This window comes from Zosterops lateralis (assembly GCF_965231275.1).
Source record: "Zosterops lateralis genome assembly, chromosome: 26".
NCBI lineage: Eukaryota > Metazoa > Chordata > Aves > Passeriformes > Zosteropidae > Zosterops > Zosterops lateralis.
Window position 1 is genome coordinate 1,972,950 of NC_139786.1, and position 14,898 is coordinate 1,987,847.

General features: G+C 55.7%; 1 protein-coding gene across 2 annotated transcripts; it reads left to right on the top strand.

The window, feature by feature from the left end:
- Nucleotides 1-1,411: 1,411 nt before the first annotated feature.
- On the top strand, nucleotides 1,412-5,652 carry PIM1 (Pim-1 proto-oncogene, serine/threonine kinase). 2 transcript variants are annotated; one of them, XM_083878480.1, is made up of 6 exons: nucleotides 1,412-2,114; nucleotides 2,207-2,313; nucleotides 2,414-2,464; nucleotides 2,775-3,141; nucleotides 3,808-3,984; nucleotides 4,225-5,652. In XM_083878480.1, exons 1-6 carry the CDS (start codon nucleotides 1,649-1,651, stop codon nucleotides 4,374-4,376), a joined length of 1,320 nt encoding a protein of 439 aa, XP_083734606.1. In that variant the 5' UTR covers nucleotides 1,412-1,648; the 3' UTR covers nucleotides 4,377-5,652. The 2 variants fall into 2 exon arrangements, with proteins under 2 accessions (XP_083734606.1, XP_083734605.1); XM_083878479.1 differs by having other exon boundaries at nucleotides 1,412-2,313.
- The last annotated feature ends 9,246 nt before the right edge of the window (nucleotides 5,653-14,898 follow it).

Consider the following 14,898-nt stretch of genomic DNA (forward strand, 5'->3'; position numbering starts at 1 on the left):
GGTGAGAGCAACAGGATGGGATTTATTTCGTTTTAGTTCGAATGTCTGACATATCCCGAGCTGGCAGGGGAAAGGTGAGCGTGTGGAACGGGCTGAGGGGAAAAGGTGACTCCTAACCCTGGTTTGGGGTCACTTTGGATGGGTTAATGTGGAAAGAAGAGATGGGCATGGCCGGGCAGTGCGGCTGCCCCAGCTCCACACTCAGGACAGGAGCAGTGAACTCCCCTCCTCTCCCAGGTGGGTTTTTCCCCAATCCAGAGGGAACCCAAGCCCAGCATCCAGCAGGAAGAGGCGGCCGCTGACTCCAGTGAACTCCCCTCCTCTCCCAGGTGGGTTTTTCCCCAATCCAGAGGAGACCCAAGCCCAGCATCCCGCAGGAAGAGGCGGCCGCTGACTCAGTGCCGGCCCAAAGGAGCAGCTGGGCAGGTTTACGCACGAGGATGATTTTGGCCCCAGATCATCATCCCGCTTACAAGACACGCTGCTCCCTCCCGACGCTAATGAGCAGGTTTGGGCAGAGCTGCTTCTCCCGAGGAGTCAGGGACAGGCAGCCCCCGGGAAAAAAAAAAAAAAAAAAAAAAAAAGCCCGGCCGGCTCCAGGCGAGCTCTGTTTGTCAACAGGTTTCCAGGGCAGCCCCTTCGGTGCCTTTCATCATCCTGGCAAAGAATTTGATAATGAGTTCGGGGCTAAATGCTAAGTCACCTCATCCCAGGGCTGAGCAGCGACTGGCAGAACCAGTTGGCCCAAATATGCCCAAATAGGCGTCGGGTGGGAATAAAGCAGGAGAAAGGCGCTGCCTGCCCCTCTGCCCCACTCTCAGCTTGCATCACATCAAATTGCGACAATATATTAAAAAAATATTTTTAACTATTATATATTTTAAATAAAGAGGAACGGAAGGCGCTGTGTCAGATTCTCCACGCTTTTTTCCCTAAATAAAAATGTCACTTTCTGGGTAAAACGGAAGGTAGATTTTTCCAGTTTTTGGTTGTCTCAGGCCTTGAAAGAGGATGTGTCACATTCTGGGTAATTCTAAAAGCAGCAGCAGTGGTGGCGAGTCCTTCCCGGTGCAAAGGCTGGGCCGCAGCTCCAAACCCCAGTTTGGGGGGGTGGGTGAATCTTGGTTGTATTTAATCCTTTTTCTTAACACTAAAGGGGATAGGATCTCACCAGCATTTCCAGTAAACCCCATTCGTTTTCAAGCAATTCATCCCACAAGTATGTGTGGGATGCCAGGAACTCCTCGGTCTTGCTTAGGAGCAGGAGCCCAGATGGGCTTTGTCTGGAATAATTCAGCTCCCAGTGGCTGGAGCTCTTTGCTCCAAATGCTAATAGAGTGAGTAATCAGAGATCTCCATCCAGTCAATTATTTATCTTATCTCTGGAACTCGGGGAGGCATCTCAGCCAGCGACTTCTGAGGAAAAACGAAGACCGGGAAAAAAAAAAAAAAAAAAAAAAAAAAAAAAAAAAAAAAAAACACTTAAAAAAAACCCCAAAAAACTTAAAAAAAAAAAAAAAAAAAAAAAAAAAAAAGGGATGTTAGACAAGAATCCCCAGCTGGAAACGGCCACATGGCCACTTTTACTGGAAAGGGGAAAAGTTCAGGCAGGGTTGGCCGGTGATGAGGCAACACGGGGGTGACACTGATGTTGGGGGGGGAGGATGGGAAGGGGCAGAGCGGCGGCTCCATCGGGGGGTCCCGCGACCCGCGCGCGCCGCCGCCGCGCCCTCTCCCCATTGGCCGACGGGTTACAAAGGGGGCGTGTCTCAACAGCGTAACCCCGCCCCTTTGGGGCGTCAGGCCACGCCCCCGGCCCCTGCGGCTGGCGGGGCCGGCAGGGGCCGCGCGCCACACGCGGCCGGGCCTCGCGCGGAGCGGCCGCTGGCGCGCGCTCCCCCCCGCCCGCCCTCACAGCCAGCCCTGCCCAGCCCTGCCCGCCCTCACAGCCCTCACAGCCCTCACAGCCCTGCCCGGCGCCCCAGCCCGCAGGTGCCACCACCGGCCTCTCCCCACCGCCGCCGCCACCGGGATGCTGCTCTCCAAAATCACCTCGCTGGCGCATCTCCGCTCCGGGACCGCCGGGGAGCTGCACCCCGCCAAGCTACAGCCAGGTTAGGGACCGCCCGGCCTGGGGGTGCCCGTGCCCGGCTCAGGGCCGGCCGGGGCAGCGGGCGGAGCGCTGACGGGCGGGTCTCGTCCACAGGGAAGGAGAAGGAGCCGCTGGAGCAGCTGTACCGGGTGGGCCCGTTGCTGGGGAGCGGCGGCTTCGGCAGCGTTTACTCGGGGATCCGCCTCTCGGACGGCGCCCCGGTAAGTGGCGGGGCCGGCGGCGGGCGGAGAAGAGGAGGAGGAGGAGGGGGCTCGGCGGGGCGGGCGCCGGGCTCATCCCGCCGCTCCTCTTGGCTCGCAGGTGGCGATTAAACGCGTGGCCCGGGACCGCATCTCGCAGTGGGGAGAGCTGGTGAGTGAGCGGGGCCGGCGGGGGAAGCCGGGGCGTGACGGGCGGGGATGAGGCGAGAACGCGGGAAGGTGGAAACCGGGACAGCGCGGGGGGAGCGGCTGTGGGGTCACGCCGGGCCGGGGAATGCCGATGGGGGAGGGCAGGAGGACACCGGAATGCCCAGGAGCGGTGGGAGCGGGCGGGGAAACACCGGAGCGTCCCCTGCACGCGGGGGGATGCCCAGCACCGATTATATGGGCAGGGGGACACCAGAGCTCGCCACGGGCGAGGGGAGCTCAGCCCCGCTGATGGCAGCGTGGTCCCCCCGCAGCCCAGCGGCAGCCGTGTGCCTCTGGAGATCGTCCTTCTGAACAAGGTGGGCTCCGGCTTCCACGGCGTCATCCAGCTCCTCGACTGGTTCGAGCTCCCGGACAGCTTCGTGGTGGTGATGGAGCGTCCGGAGCCGTCGCAGGATCTTTTTGACTTCATCACGGAGCGGGGGTTCCTGCCGGAGGAGATGGCGCGGGGGCTGTTCCGCCAGGTGCTGGAGGCCGTGCGGCACTGCAACAACTGCGGCGTCCTGCACCGCGACATCAAGGACGAGAACATCCTGCTGGACCTGGCCACGGGTGAGCTCAAGCTGATCGACTTCGGCTCCGGCACCTTCCTCAAGGACACGCTCTACACGCAGTTTGACGGTGAGCCCACAGCCGGGCGACACTCCCGGGGCCGGTGACACTCCCGGGGCCGGTGACACTCCCGGGGCCGGGCATTGCCCCGCCGGGCCGGGCTCCGGAGGTTTCCCCGAGGCGGAGAGGGGGGAGGACGGCATGAATTCTGCAGGCGCTGCCAAGTTGCTGTTTGGCACGGGGAGGATGTTGTGAAACGGGAGCCGGCTCCCGGCCCTGCTGACAGCCTCCTCACCCCGCCTGGCTCGGGCTGGGGCGGGGGCAGCCAGCGTGACAAACACCCCGGGGAGAGGGAGAGCAGAGCGGGGGGAGGCTTTGCAAAACCCAAGCACCGGCCGGTTCTGTTTGCAGGTGCGGAAAGGCTGGGGCTACTCCTCTCCTCTTGTTTGCCTTAGTTTATAGTTTTATATTTTTTTACCATTACGCGGTGTGGGTCGGGGAAAGGCGTGGTATTTTTCCCCCCACCCGTGGGTGGATTTTTTTTTTTTCCTCGCTGGTAACGGCCGGGCCTTCCCCGGGCCCTGCTGCCCTCTTCTGGCACCGGCGCCTTCCTTTTACAACCCAAAGTTTGTAAACAACAGTCACGTGCTGGCGGGGAGGCGGGCGGGTCACGGCGGGTGCCAGCGGCGCCCAGGGGATGCTCTCGGGGCTGACGAGCTCCTGTGTGTCCTGCAGGAACGCGGGTGTACAGCCCCCCGGAGTGGATCCGCTTCCACCGCTACCACGGCCACTCGGCCACCATCTGGTCCCTGGGTGTCCTGCTCTACAACATGGTCTGTGGGGATGTCCCCTTCGAGCAGGACGAGGACATCATCCGGGGACAGCTCTTCTTCCGACGGCGCATCTCTCTCGGTGGGTGCCCCCGGCTCTGGTACCTGGGGGGGATATTGGGGCTGGGGGAGGCAGCAGCTCACAGGGAGCTCTGCAGGGGCTTCATCTGCCCCCATGGGTGGCTGCAGGAGGTGACACATCCTGCTCTCCCAAACACAGTCTGGGACACTGAATGGTGGACAGGAACCTGCTCTGACTGACCCCTGCTCTGACTGACCCCTGCTCTGACTGACCCCTGCTTGCTGGTTTTTCTCTCCCCAGAGTGCCAACACCTCATCAAGTGGTGTTTGTCCATGCGCCCCTCGGACAGGCCGTCGTTGGAAGACATCTTCAACCATTCTTGGCTGCAGGACATTCACCTGGAACCAGCTGAGATCCACCTGCACAGTTTGATCCAGGAGCCTGACAAGTAACAGCTTCATGCAGCTCCTGGTCATAAGAAGCAAAGAAAACCAGACTTTTTTTCATCTTGACCACAGCACTGAGCAGGGATACTGAGATGTTCTCTGATGGGAACGTGCATATCTTTTCCTAGAGCTGGGCTGGGGACCTGCTCTTCCAAGTTCTGGTAGCCACCATCCAAGCCAGCTGTCCTGGACTCCATCTGAATGACCTGGTCTCTTCTGAGATTTTACCAGTAATGTTTTTTGGACTGGTTTTGGAGGCTCTCAAGTGTCACCTTGACCTGCTGAATTGGATGGCGAGAGGACTGGAGACCTGATTGCAAGAAAAGCTTCAATGGGGGAAAACTGTGGGGAGGGCAGGGCCTGTGGCCAAGTGGCTGTCCCTTCTCACTGTCCATTCTCGCTGTCCCCATGCTCGTGTGCCTTCTGTTTGATCTGAGCTGTGCTGCAGGAAAGAATTGACTCTTCCTACAGTGCTGCTTTTCTGTGACTCGCCTGGGCCTATAATTCCTTTTCCCTTTTCAAAAAGGAAATAGGTCAGAAGATGTTTGGGAACCAAGTGGGTTATGCCTCGCCTCCTGTGCCTCCATCCCACATGGGTTTTCTGGGGTTCTTTGCTTCTCTGTGCCCTCACAAATGCACAAACAATGCAAACTAACAGCTGTAAATGTGTACATAGTTCTACAGGAGCAAAGCTTGATGTACAGTTGTGAATAGTGATAACATTTTGCCTTTTTTTTCTCATTTCCAAGTTGTTGTTTTTTTTTTAATTTATTACCATGAATTTGTTTGTTTGTTTGTTTTTTTAAAAGAAGAGTTCTAGGCGCTAGGATAACTTATTTATTTATTTATAATTCATGTGGGTTTCCAGCCCATGCCTTGCTTCTACAGCTGCTGATCCCCCGGTTTTCCATTCGGGTTTTCCCTCTGTCTCCGTCCTGTGTCCATCCCCAGGCCCGTCGTGTTTCTGGTGTTTCTGTTGGATGTCTGGTGGAGGTGTGGGGTGGCTGCTTCTCCCCAGCTGTCCCTGTACATAGTTCTGGGTGCTGTTCTTTCCTTGCCACGTGCAGATCTCAGTTTGCAGATAAATTTGGGTTTTCTCCACGGGTGTCTCTTGTTTTTGGGGGCTGGGGAGGGGGGAGCTGGCCCGGGCTGTCTGCACTGTCCAGTCTGTACCTGTAACCAAGTGTGTAGCCGGCAGGTTTTGTTAATAGTTGATATTGTACAGGGGAATTGAGAAATCTTATTTTTTTTATGCGGTTTTAAATAAAAACAAAACACTTGATGTGATGGAGACATTCATTTGTTGTGGGGCAGGATGGAGGATGTGCTGTGAGTTGTGGGGTACCAGTGACCACACCACGGCTACTCCAGGGACCAGACTTGGCTCCAAAGATCCCAGCCCAACACGAACTGGGACCGGCCAGTCAAAAGCACCACGAGGACAGCCGGATCCATCCCTCCACGGGGTGTTTCCAGAGCTGACTGCTCCTGGCAGCTCTCCTGGGTGAGATCAAAGAGGTGCTGAGCCCTTTTTCGTTCCCATTCATCCGCAGGCTGGTGCGGAGCATGTGCTGGAGCTGGCGAGTAAACAAACATCAAAGCGCCCTTACGAAACGAACGCCGGATGTTGTCGGCCAAATTCAATTTTGGTAAGGCAGATCCTGTTGCTCCGGCTCCGTTGGGTGTTGCATGCCGGGGGCTGGTGGGTGCAGGAAGCTGCCAGCGGGCTGTCCCCACCTCCAGCTCGGCCAACGCAGAGGAGCAGAGGAAGCTGATCTTCGGATTACGAGAAGTCGGTCGCTATCAGTCACCAGCGGTCGAGTTTTTTTTACCCTCCAAACTGTCAAACCCCATTTCCAGCTCTGCGGCGCTTCAGGGTTGTTTGTTTGTGTGTTTTCTTATCTTGGTTTGGGTGGCTTTTTTTTTTTTTTTTTTTTTTTTTTTAAATTAGTTTACATGTGTTGAATTTTGGAGCCCTGTTTTTCTGCGTGACCTCCTGGAGCAGCTGCTCTGTGCACAGGGCTGTGTCTGCTCCAGGGAAGGGACAGCTTTCCCTTTCTATAGGTGACTTTGCAAGTCCCCAGACCAGATCTGACACAACAGGACCCTCCCCATGTCCAGTGAGCAGTCCCCTTCACCCTGGGCTCTCCTGTCCTGCTTTCCAAGCCATAAGGCTGCTAGGAGAGAATGAGGGGTCCTGGAGCCACATCCCAGCCTTGTGGAGTGACCTGGTTATCATCTGTGTCTTTGCCTTGGTGAAGGAAGTGTTAAATTGGTTTGTTTGTTTTGCTTTTTTTCCTTTTTCTTGGGGTTTGTTTTCTTGGTTTTTTTTATATTTCACTCAGCTGCATCTTTCATCTCCTTGGGGCTGCTTGAAGCAGGAAGCGCAGCTCCAAACGCCGTCTAAGTTTAGGCCTATTTTGAGCTGTGGTTTGAATCTACCCTTGTCTCTCTCTTTTCCCCTCAAGACCATCCAGGAAGCTGCTCTTACACGAACACAAACATCCCCACCACACCTCCTGCTCTCCCCTGGAGCCCCATGGCCACTGTCCCCCCCAGCACCACCAAAACACTATCGCGGCCTCGCCGCGGGCTGAGCCCGGCCCACCCTTCCCGTAAGCGCCCGCGACTGTTGCGGTGTTTCTTAGAAAACTGAGCAGAAAGGCTGAGCAGGTCCTCATGTGGAGCTGGGTGCTGATAGTCCCTTGGCTTCCGCCTGTGGCTGGTGATTTTGTCACCCCCAGGCTTGTGCTGCAGGCGCGGGACAGTGTCCCCAGCAAGATCCCGCTGGTCCAGGGGATTGGTGTTGGATTGGTGTGTGTTTGATCCCCAAGTGCATCAACATTCCTCAGCATTAATACATCCACAAGTCTGAGTTCTACCAGATTTGTGTCCCAAGCCTCTAGAAAACGGTCAGTGCATGTTTGATTCCCTGAGCACCAACTTTTCTGAGGAGTAACACCTTCACAAGGACAAGAGACACCAGATTTGTGTCCCAGGTCTCTGCCACAGGGAAAGGATCATGGCAGATGTGATGGGACACCAAAGGTGGGCAGTTCCAGCGTCAGTTGCCTGTTCTCCCCTCCAGGCTGCCCATCAGCATCGTTGCACTCAAGGCCTGGGGGAAAGAAGTGCCCTTTTCACACCCCACTTTTCCTCACTGAGGGGATGTTTGAGGCCATCAAATATGACAGGAGAGGATAAAAATACAGGATTTATCAATTGAGAGGTGACTCAGAGGCAGCACTTGCTCTCCCACCTCCCTTTCACAAATTTTTCTTGCTTCCCTATGTCAGAGGCAAAGCACCCACAAAATGCAGAAATTTGAAAAAAAGAATAATAAACAATGAAGCAGGACTAGGAGGAGATTTCAGTCTGTTGGAACTCCAGTTCTGGGAGCACTGGAATCCCACGGATGACTGAGGTCTTTCAGAGGCCCAGCACTCATCACACCTGTGCCTTTCTGTACACAGACATCCCCTGCTAAAGTGCTTGGTGCTGCAGGAAGGACCAGCCAGGGGAGCCTGGAGCCACAGCAAAAGGGAGATTTATGTTTTACACATCCCTTTCTGGGAATGGGAGATGAGCAACAGCCAAACTTCTGCCACAGCTGGAGAAAGGCAGACGAGCACCGAGGAGAAAAGGCACCTGGGGAACAGGGGCCGGGCTCACCACAGGGACCTGAAGAGCCAGAAACTCGGAGGTGGCACCTCACCACCTCCCTATCCTGAGGAAAACATCCAGCTGCCCCCGAGGCACTGTCTGAAACCCTTTGGCCTTCTTGGCACAGTGAGTCACAGGAGCTATTTTCGACTCCTGCCTTAGGTCGAGGTGAATTATCAGCAAACCATGTGTCCCACGGCTCCAGCTCCCCGGGAATGAACCCTTGTGGAAATCAGTCTCTGAGCGCTTTGCCAGCGGCCTGTGTGGCAATAGCATCATCTCCATGTGGGGAAACTGAGGCACAGTGACCCAACTCGCTGGAGATCTTTTGTGGTGGAGCTTGAGCTCACCTGCTTTCCCTTGCCCTCTTTCCTCAGGCTGAGATTTGCTGTGAAGCTCAAAGCTTTAATCCCTCGATGTCCCCACGTCCCCTGGGCAGGGGATTGAATCCTGCAGGACACCAAAGCCCTGCCCCCTCTCAGTGTGAAACCAGGGTGAAACTTGTCCCTTCCCAGGCCTCCCGTGACATTTCCCCACTCTGCTGGGACAGCAAGGGGGACCAGGTGCTGGTTTCAGGCACCTGAAGTCCCTCCCAAGACCAGAGTCTCATGTTTTGGGTTTTACAGTGACTGTGCCAAGGGCAGATCTGCACAAATCCTGCCTCCGTGACACATTGAAACTGCATCACTCACCCTGCGAGTTGGTGGGGGTTTTAAAGAGGAAAAAACACTTTATTCACCATAAAAAAACCCAAACCAACCGCAAAACCTTTCCAGTGTGTAAAGCTGAGTCAAATTTAGCAGCTTCAGCTAGAGAAACATTTTGAAAGCTGTAATGGGAGTGTTTCTTTCATCCCTTTCCAAGCTTTTGGTCCCCTACCTCCAGGGTAATATTTTTCTGCCCTTACTCACTGGGTTTATTACAGTTAGGAGGGGGTTAAGCAACCCCAAAAATGAAACAACAGCTCCTGTTACAAACTGCAACAGCCACTTCAGCGGCCCTCAAATACCACAAAGGCACGCGTGTGAATTCGAGGGGCGAGCGGGTGTCGGGAAGGAGATCTCACCCTCTGAGAAAAGCTGTGAGGGAAACAAAAAGCGGCAAAATGTCACTTCAGGTCACCCAAAATTCTCCATCTCTCTCCCTGAAATGGGCAGGCAGGAGCTGGGGCCCTGAGCATCAGCAGCAGCCCCAAGGGGATCCAGCCGCGCTCTGCCAAGCTCTGGCAGCCCCAGCCTCAGTGCCAGGCTACTCCGTGGAGTAGATTTACTCCCTGGAGAGTGCTCACACTCACAGGGGTGCACACACACATGCCCAGGTGTTTGTAGATCCCACCAAAGCACACAGATTTGGCTCCTGCCCTGTTAATCAAGGCCTGACTTAATCAAGGTGCAAATGTGAATGGCAAAGACTTGGATTTCACCCTCCGGGTGGGTTTTCTCACCTTTTGGGAGCAGAGCAGGATGTGAGCAGAGCAGACAATGAGCCCCCCACCCTCCCCGGGGCGGAGGGGTCACTCATCTGTTGCTCCAGCGGGGTGTTTCCAAACAAAACCTCGATAAAACCAATTCGTGGAGCAGGAGAAGATGATGATGTGCGAATCGCCATGGAAAAGCGGGAGGGGAAACTCCAGGAAGGATCCAGCCCTCAGGGAGGGGGAGGAAGAGCAAAGGCAGAGCACAGCCTGCCTGGAAGGACAGCAGGACCCAAAGGAGCTTTGCAGGAATTCACAGATACTAAAAGTGACTCTGGGACAGATGGACGGAGTGTCCGTGCTCAGCCCCCACTCTCGTTCGGGGAATGGTTCCCATTTCCCAGAGTTTGCAGCCGAGTTACGGGATGAGGCGATTTGTGATAACATTGTTGGATGTGTTATGGATGATAAATATCCCAGGGGTTTTGAACTCCGGGTGGAAGGAGCGGCGTCTCCACCCAGCTCCTTCCTGGAAACTTTGCTAATCCACCACAGCCCCTCTGAGCAGGAGGGCAGTGCTCTCCCTGCAGCTGGGCACCCTAAATGTGTTATTTTACCAGCTCTGAAGTTTCTTTTCTCTGCTTCAGCTTCGGCATGGGAAAAGGAACTGATTCTTCTCTCTCGAGTTTCATTCTCGTTCAGAATCGAAAGCTGCTGGAGATGCTGGGCTTGTTGTCAGAGACCCAGGGCTGGCTCTGTACCCCGAAATATCTCCCCGTACCCTGGAGGGGGTGATGGAGAGGGAAGGAGTAAAAAAAGCGCGGGCTCGGGGAAAGCCGGCAGGTGCCTGTGCCGGTGCTGAGCCAGTGCCGCCCTCTGCTGTCAGTCTCAGCCTCCCCAAACAAGCGAAAATCCTCTAATTTTTAATATTGTTTTCATTTTTTAAAAAGTGCTTCCAGCCCTCCCGTGTCCTGAAAGGTTTGTTCTCTCTTAGGGCTTGGTTGACCTGGCCACGGGCAAGGTGAACATTGTGTTCAATAAGGGACTGGAGTCAGTGCTCTGCTCTAGTTGTCGAGGTGGGGAACAGCCAAAGGTCAGACTGGGTGATCTCAGAGGTCTTTTCCAGCCTAAATAATTCTGTGGTTGAATTCAGCTGTGTGGCACATTCCTCTAGACCCAAAGTGCAGGTAAGGCCACCATGCTCTGGAGGTTCCCCTTTGGCTGGGGGCAATGGCATTAATTCTTCATCCACTGCCAAGTTGCTGTTTGGCAAGAGATGGATGTTGTGAAACAGGAGCTCCTGGCTCTGCTGACAGTCACCTACGCTGGCTCCAGTGGGGGCTGGAGTGACAAAAACACTCTTGAAGGGACAACAGAAGTGGCTTCAGAACCTGGGCTCTGTCTGGTTTTTACCTGCAGGCACAAAGGGCTTGGGTTGCTCCTCTCCTCTTGTTTATTGTAGTTCACGACTGGCTTTTTTTGCCCAGTGAAGGGAAGGATAAACACAGGTTCTTTCCCACCCGTGGGTGGGTTTTTCCTTGCATGTAAAGTCCAGGCCTTTCCTGGGATTGCATTGCCCTTTCCCAGCACTGTGAGGAGCTTCATTTCACATGCCAGAGTTTGTAACCAAGACTGAAGGACAGGAGGGAAGGCAGCAGGTCCTGCCATGTGGCCTTGAGTAGCTCCTGGACCCCCAGGGATGCCCAGGAGAGGGTCTGATGAGCTCCTGTGTCCTGCGGAACACGGGTGTACAGCCCCCCAGAGTGAATCCACTTCATTCCACCCCTACCACAGCCACCATCTGGTCCCTCCCTGGGTGTCCTGCTCTACAACATGGTCTGTGGGGATGTGCCTTTCGAGCAGGACGAGGACATCATCCGGGGACAGCTCTTCTTCCGACGGCGCATCTCTCTCGGTGGGTGCCCCCGGCTCTGGCACCTGGGGGGGATATTGGGGCTGGGGGAGGCAGCAGCTCACAGGGAGCTCTGCAGGGGCTTCATCTGCCCCCATGGGTGGCTGCAGGAGGTGACACATCCTGCTCTCCCAAACACAGTCTGGATGGGCACAGCTGGGACACTGAATGGTGGCATTGCTCTGACTGACCCTCCTGCTTGCTGGTTTCTCTCTCCTCAGAGTGCCAACACCTCTTTGACTGTGTATAATAAATTAATAAATGAAATATATAAATAAAATCTTTTGTGTGTATAAGCAGAGAGTTTTTTTTTGTTTGTTTGTTTTTGTTTTGTTTTGTTTTGTTTTTTTTTGTTTTTTTGTTTGTTTTTTTTTGTTTTGTTTTGTTTTGTTTTGTTTTAATATCCCAGAATGGTTTGGGTGGAAAGAGACCTTAAGTTCATCCTGTCAAACCCCCTGCCATGGACAGGGACACATTTCACTGTCCCAGGCTGCTCCAAGCCCTGTCCAGCCTGGCCTTGGACACTTTCAGAGATCCAGGGCCAGCCACAGCTTCTCTCCGCCCTCACAGGGAAGGATTTTTCCCACAACATCCCATCTGTCCCTGCCCTCAGGCAATGGGAAGCCATTCCCCTTGACCTGTCATGCCAGGCCCCTGTCCAAGGTCACTCTCCAGCTCTCTTGGAGCCCCTTTAGGCTCTCAGGGGTCCCTGGAACCTTTCATTCTCCAGCTGGAACATTCCCAGCCTGGCTCCAGAGCAGAGGGATTTTAACCTCTTGTTAAAAGGTTTCGGGCGGGTTCTCCCGCCGCCGCCTCCACCCCGAGCCAAGATGGCGCCGCCGGGGGCGCTGAGGGGGCCGGGGGGCTCCGCCTGCAGCACCCACTGCGCTCGCTGGGGGGCGCCAGCCAGAGCGGCGCATGCGGTAATTGCCCATTCAGCAAGACTACATCTCCCGGCATGCATCGCGAATCCCGCCGGCAGCATGCAGACGAAAGACTCCAGTTCCCGGCATGCTCCACGTGAGCACGCGACTCCAGGCTCCGCTGCTTTCTGACCCTGCGGAGACACCGTCTTTTCCGCCAAACCCGGAAGTGCCGCCGAGCCCCGCGTGGGTCCCACATGGCGCCGCTCGGCCCCCGAACAGCCCCGGGCGATCGGGCCCCGACACCGCGCCCGGCCCTCCCCGCCCTCCCGGTGAGCCCGCAGCGCCCGTCCCACCCTGTCCCCATCCCTTCTCCCTCGGTGTCATGGCAACTCGTTGCTGCCTTGACTCACTGCGGTACCGGCAGCACCGGCCCGTCCGTCACCAGCCAACCCTGCACAGGACGGGTCGTTATCCTCAGCTCCCCACAACCCCCACCGGGGCTCCCCCTGCCCGCACCGGGGGCTCCTCCAGCCCCGCTCACAGCTGGAGCCCAGCAGGACCGCGCTTGACCCCTCAGTGTCACCTCCTGTGTCACCTCCTGTGTCACCTCCCTGACAGCCTGGCCCGGGCAGAGGAGCCCTCGGGTGTTTGTTCAGTCCTGGGGCAAACCCGAGGGAAAAGCTGCTCGTGAGACACCAAAACCCGCGCAGCAGCAGCCAGGAGGGGGAGGAATCCCGCAGGAAAACTCCGGGGCCGCTGCAGGGAGGGCTCTGAGCCCAGGGGACAGCGCAGAGCGGGCTCAGGTTGCTCCAGGGGAGGTTTGGGTTCGATTTTAGGGAAAATTTCTTTACAGCTGCCCAGGGCAGGGATGGAGTCCTCTGTCCTCTGAAAAGACGTGTGGATGTGGCATTGGGGACACCGTGCTGAGGAATGTTTGGACTCTGATCTCTGAGGGCTTTTCCAGCCTTAACCATCCTCTCTGTGTTTTGTTTTGTCTACAAGACAATTTCCCTGTATCCAGTTTGCAGACAGTGTATCCAGCACAAGGACAAACACTCCCCTCTGGTTGCTGCCAAACAACCCTCTCTGGTTCATTATCCTGCATCTTGGAGTGCTGAGGTATTTATTATATTTGTTTGTATTTGCAGCTGACTTGCTTTAATAAAATACATAAAGCTTTGCTTGGATTTCCTGACAAAACCCATTCTGTGAAGAGCAACTGTGTTATTTCCACAGGACTGAAGTGTGTCCTTAAATGATCACTTAAAGATTTGTCTGTAATTATGAAAATGAGTACGCCACACATTGGTCTCAAGTTTGGTATATATATTTTTTTTTCTTCTGCACAGAACTGTTTTTTGACAGTTTTTAATGTGTAACTGAGCACCAGAGCAGCTTCCAGGACACCCTGCAGAATTCCCAGGTGCAGGATTTTCTGCAAAAGAACTGCAGAGGCAGGAGAATGAGATTTCCAAAGGCACTCAAGTTTTTTTGGGTATCTGGGGTGGTTTCCAGAGCATCCCTGGGAGTAGCAAACCCCAGACAAGCCCCCAGTGCTCCTGGGGAGTGAAGCAGGGACCTGCTGAAGGCAGCAGAGCACTTTTTAAAGCTCTGAGAGTCTCCAAAGTGCCTTTGATTCCTCTCCCCAGCATTTCCAGGTGGGAACGTGCTTTCAGAGGAAACTTGGTGCCGTTTCAACTGTGGCATTTTGGGGGCAGCCCGGCTGGGTTTGAGGCTGTGGGGATGTTGTGAGAGTCCCCAAGCTCTCCCCACAGCACGGGGGAGGCTTTGAGTGTGTCCCAGATCCAGCAAATTTGGGCAGCCTGGCAGATGTTCTCTCTTGTCCTGACGGCAGAAAAACCCTTTGGGGCTTTCCCCTTCCACCCACCTTTAATCACAGAAGGGGAATGCGAGGTGCAGAGTGCTGCTCCTCCCACCTCTGGCCTTGGAGACACAACAGGGGACACCTGGGGACACCCAGGGACACCCAGGGACACCCAGCCTGCCTTCGATGAGCACGATGTCCCAGCTCTGCCCGTGGGCAACACAGCAAGGCTGGGCTGGCTCCTCCTAAAACACACAGGTAAAGAGCAGGAGCAAGGTCCAATAAGTGTAAATAGCGCAGATCAGGGCAAAGGAGGGTAAAGAAAGGCGAAAAAATGGTGAAAAAGGCTCAGAAATGGTGAAAAACGCTCAGAAATGGTGAAAAACGCTCAGAAATGGCGAAAAACGTTCAGAAATGGCGAAAACCGCTCAGAAATGGTGAAAAACGCTCAGAAATGGTGAGAAACGCTCAGAAATGGCGAAAAACGCTCAGAAATGGTGAGAAACGCTCAGAACGGCGCTCCTGGACCGGGACCGGCGGGCGCAGGTCGGAGCTGCGCTACCAGCACCAACCACCAGGGGGAGACAGAGCGCGGCCAGCGGGAGCTGCGGGCCCGGCGCACCGAGGGACAGGGGGACAACGGGGGACACCGGGGGATAACGGGAGATAACGGGGGCACTGGGGGACAATGTGGCGGCCCCGCGTCCCCTCCCCTCCCGCCGGGACGTGGCGGAGCCCGGCCGAGCGCTCCGAGGGGCGGCAGAGCGGCGGCGGGCAGGGGGCTGCAGTACCGCCTCCGGCCACGGGAGGGCGCGCAAGGCCCGGGGTCCTGGCGGTCAAGTTTGAAA

Excerpts from the sequence above, each read along its gene's own strand:
- PIM1 (XM_083878479.1), top strand. The coding sequence starts at position 1,624 with ATGAGGCAACACGGGGGTGACACTGATGTTGGGGGGGGAGGATGGGAA. Across the intron at positions 2,465-2,774 it reads TCTCGCAGTGGGGAGAGCTG|CCCAGCGGCAGCCGTGTGCC; the intron begins GTGAGTGAGCGG and ends GTCCCCCCGCAG. Across the intron at positions 3,985-4,224 it reads CCGACGGCGCATCTCTCTCG|AGTGCCAACACCTCATCAAG; the intron begins GTGGGTGCCCCC and ends TTCTCTCCCCAG.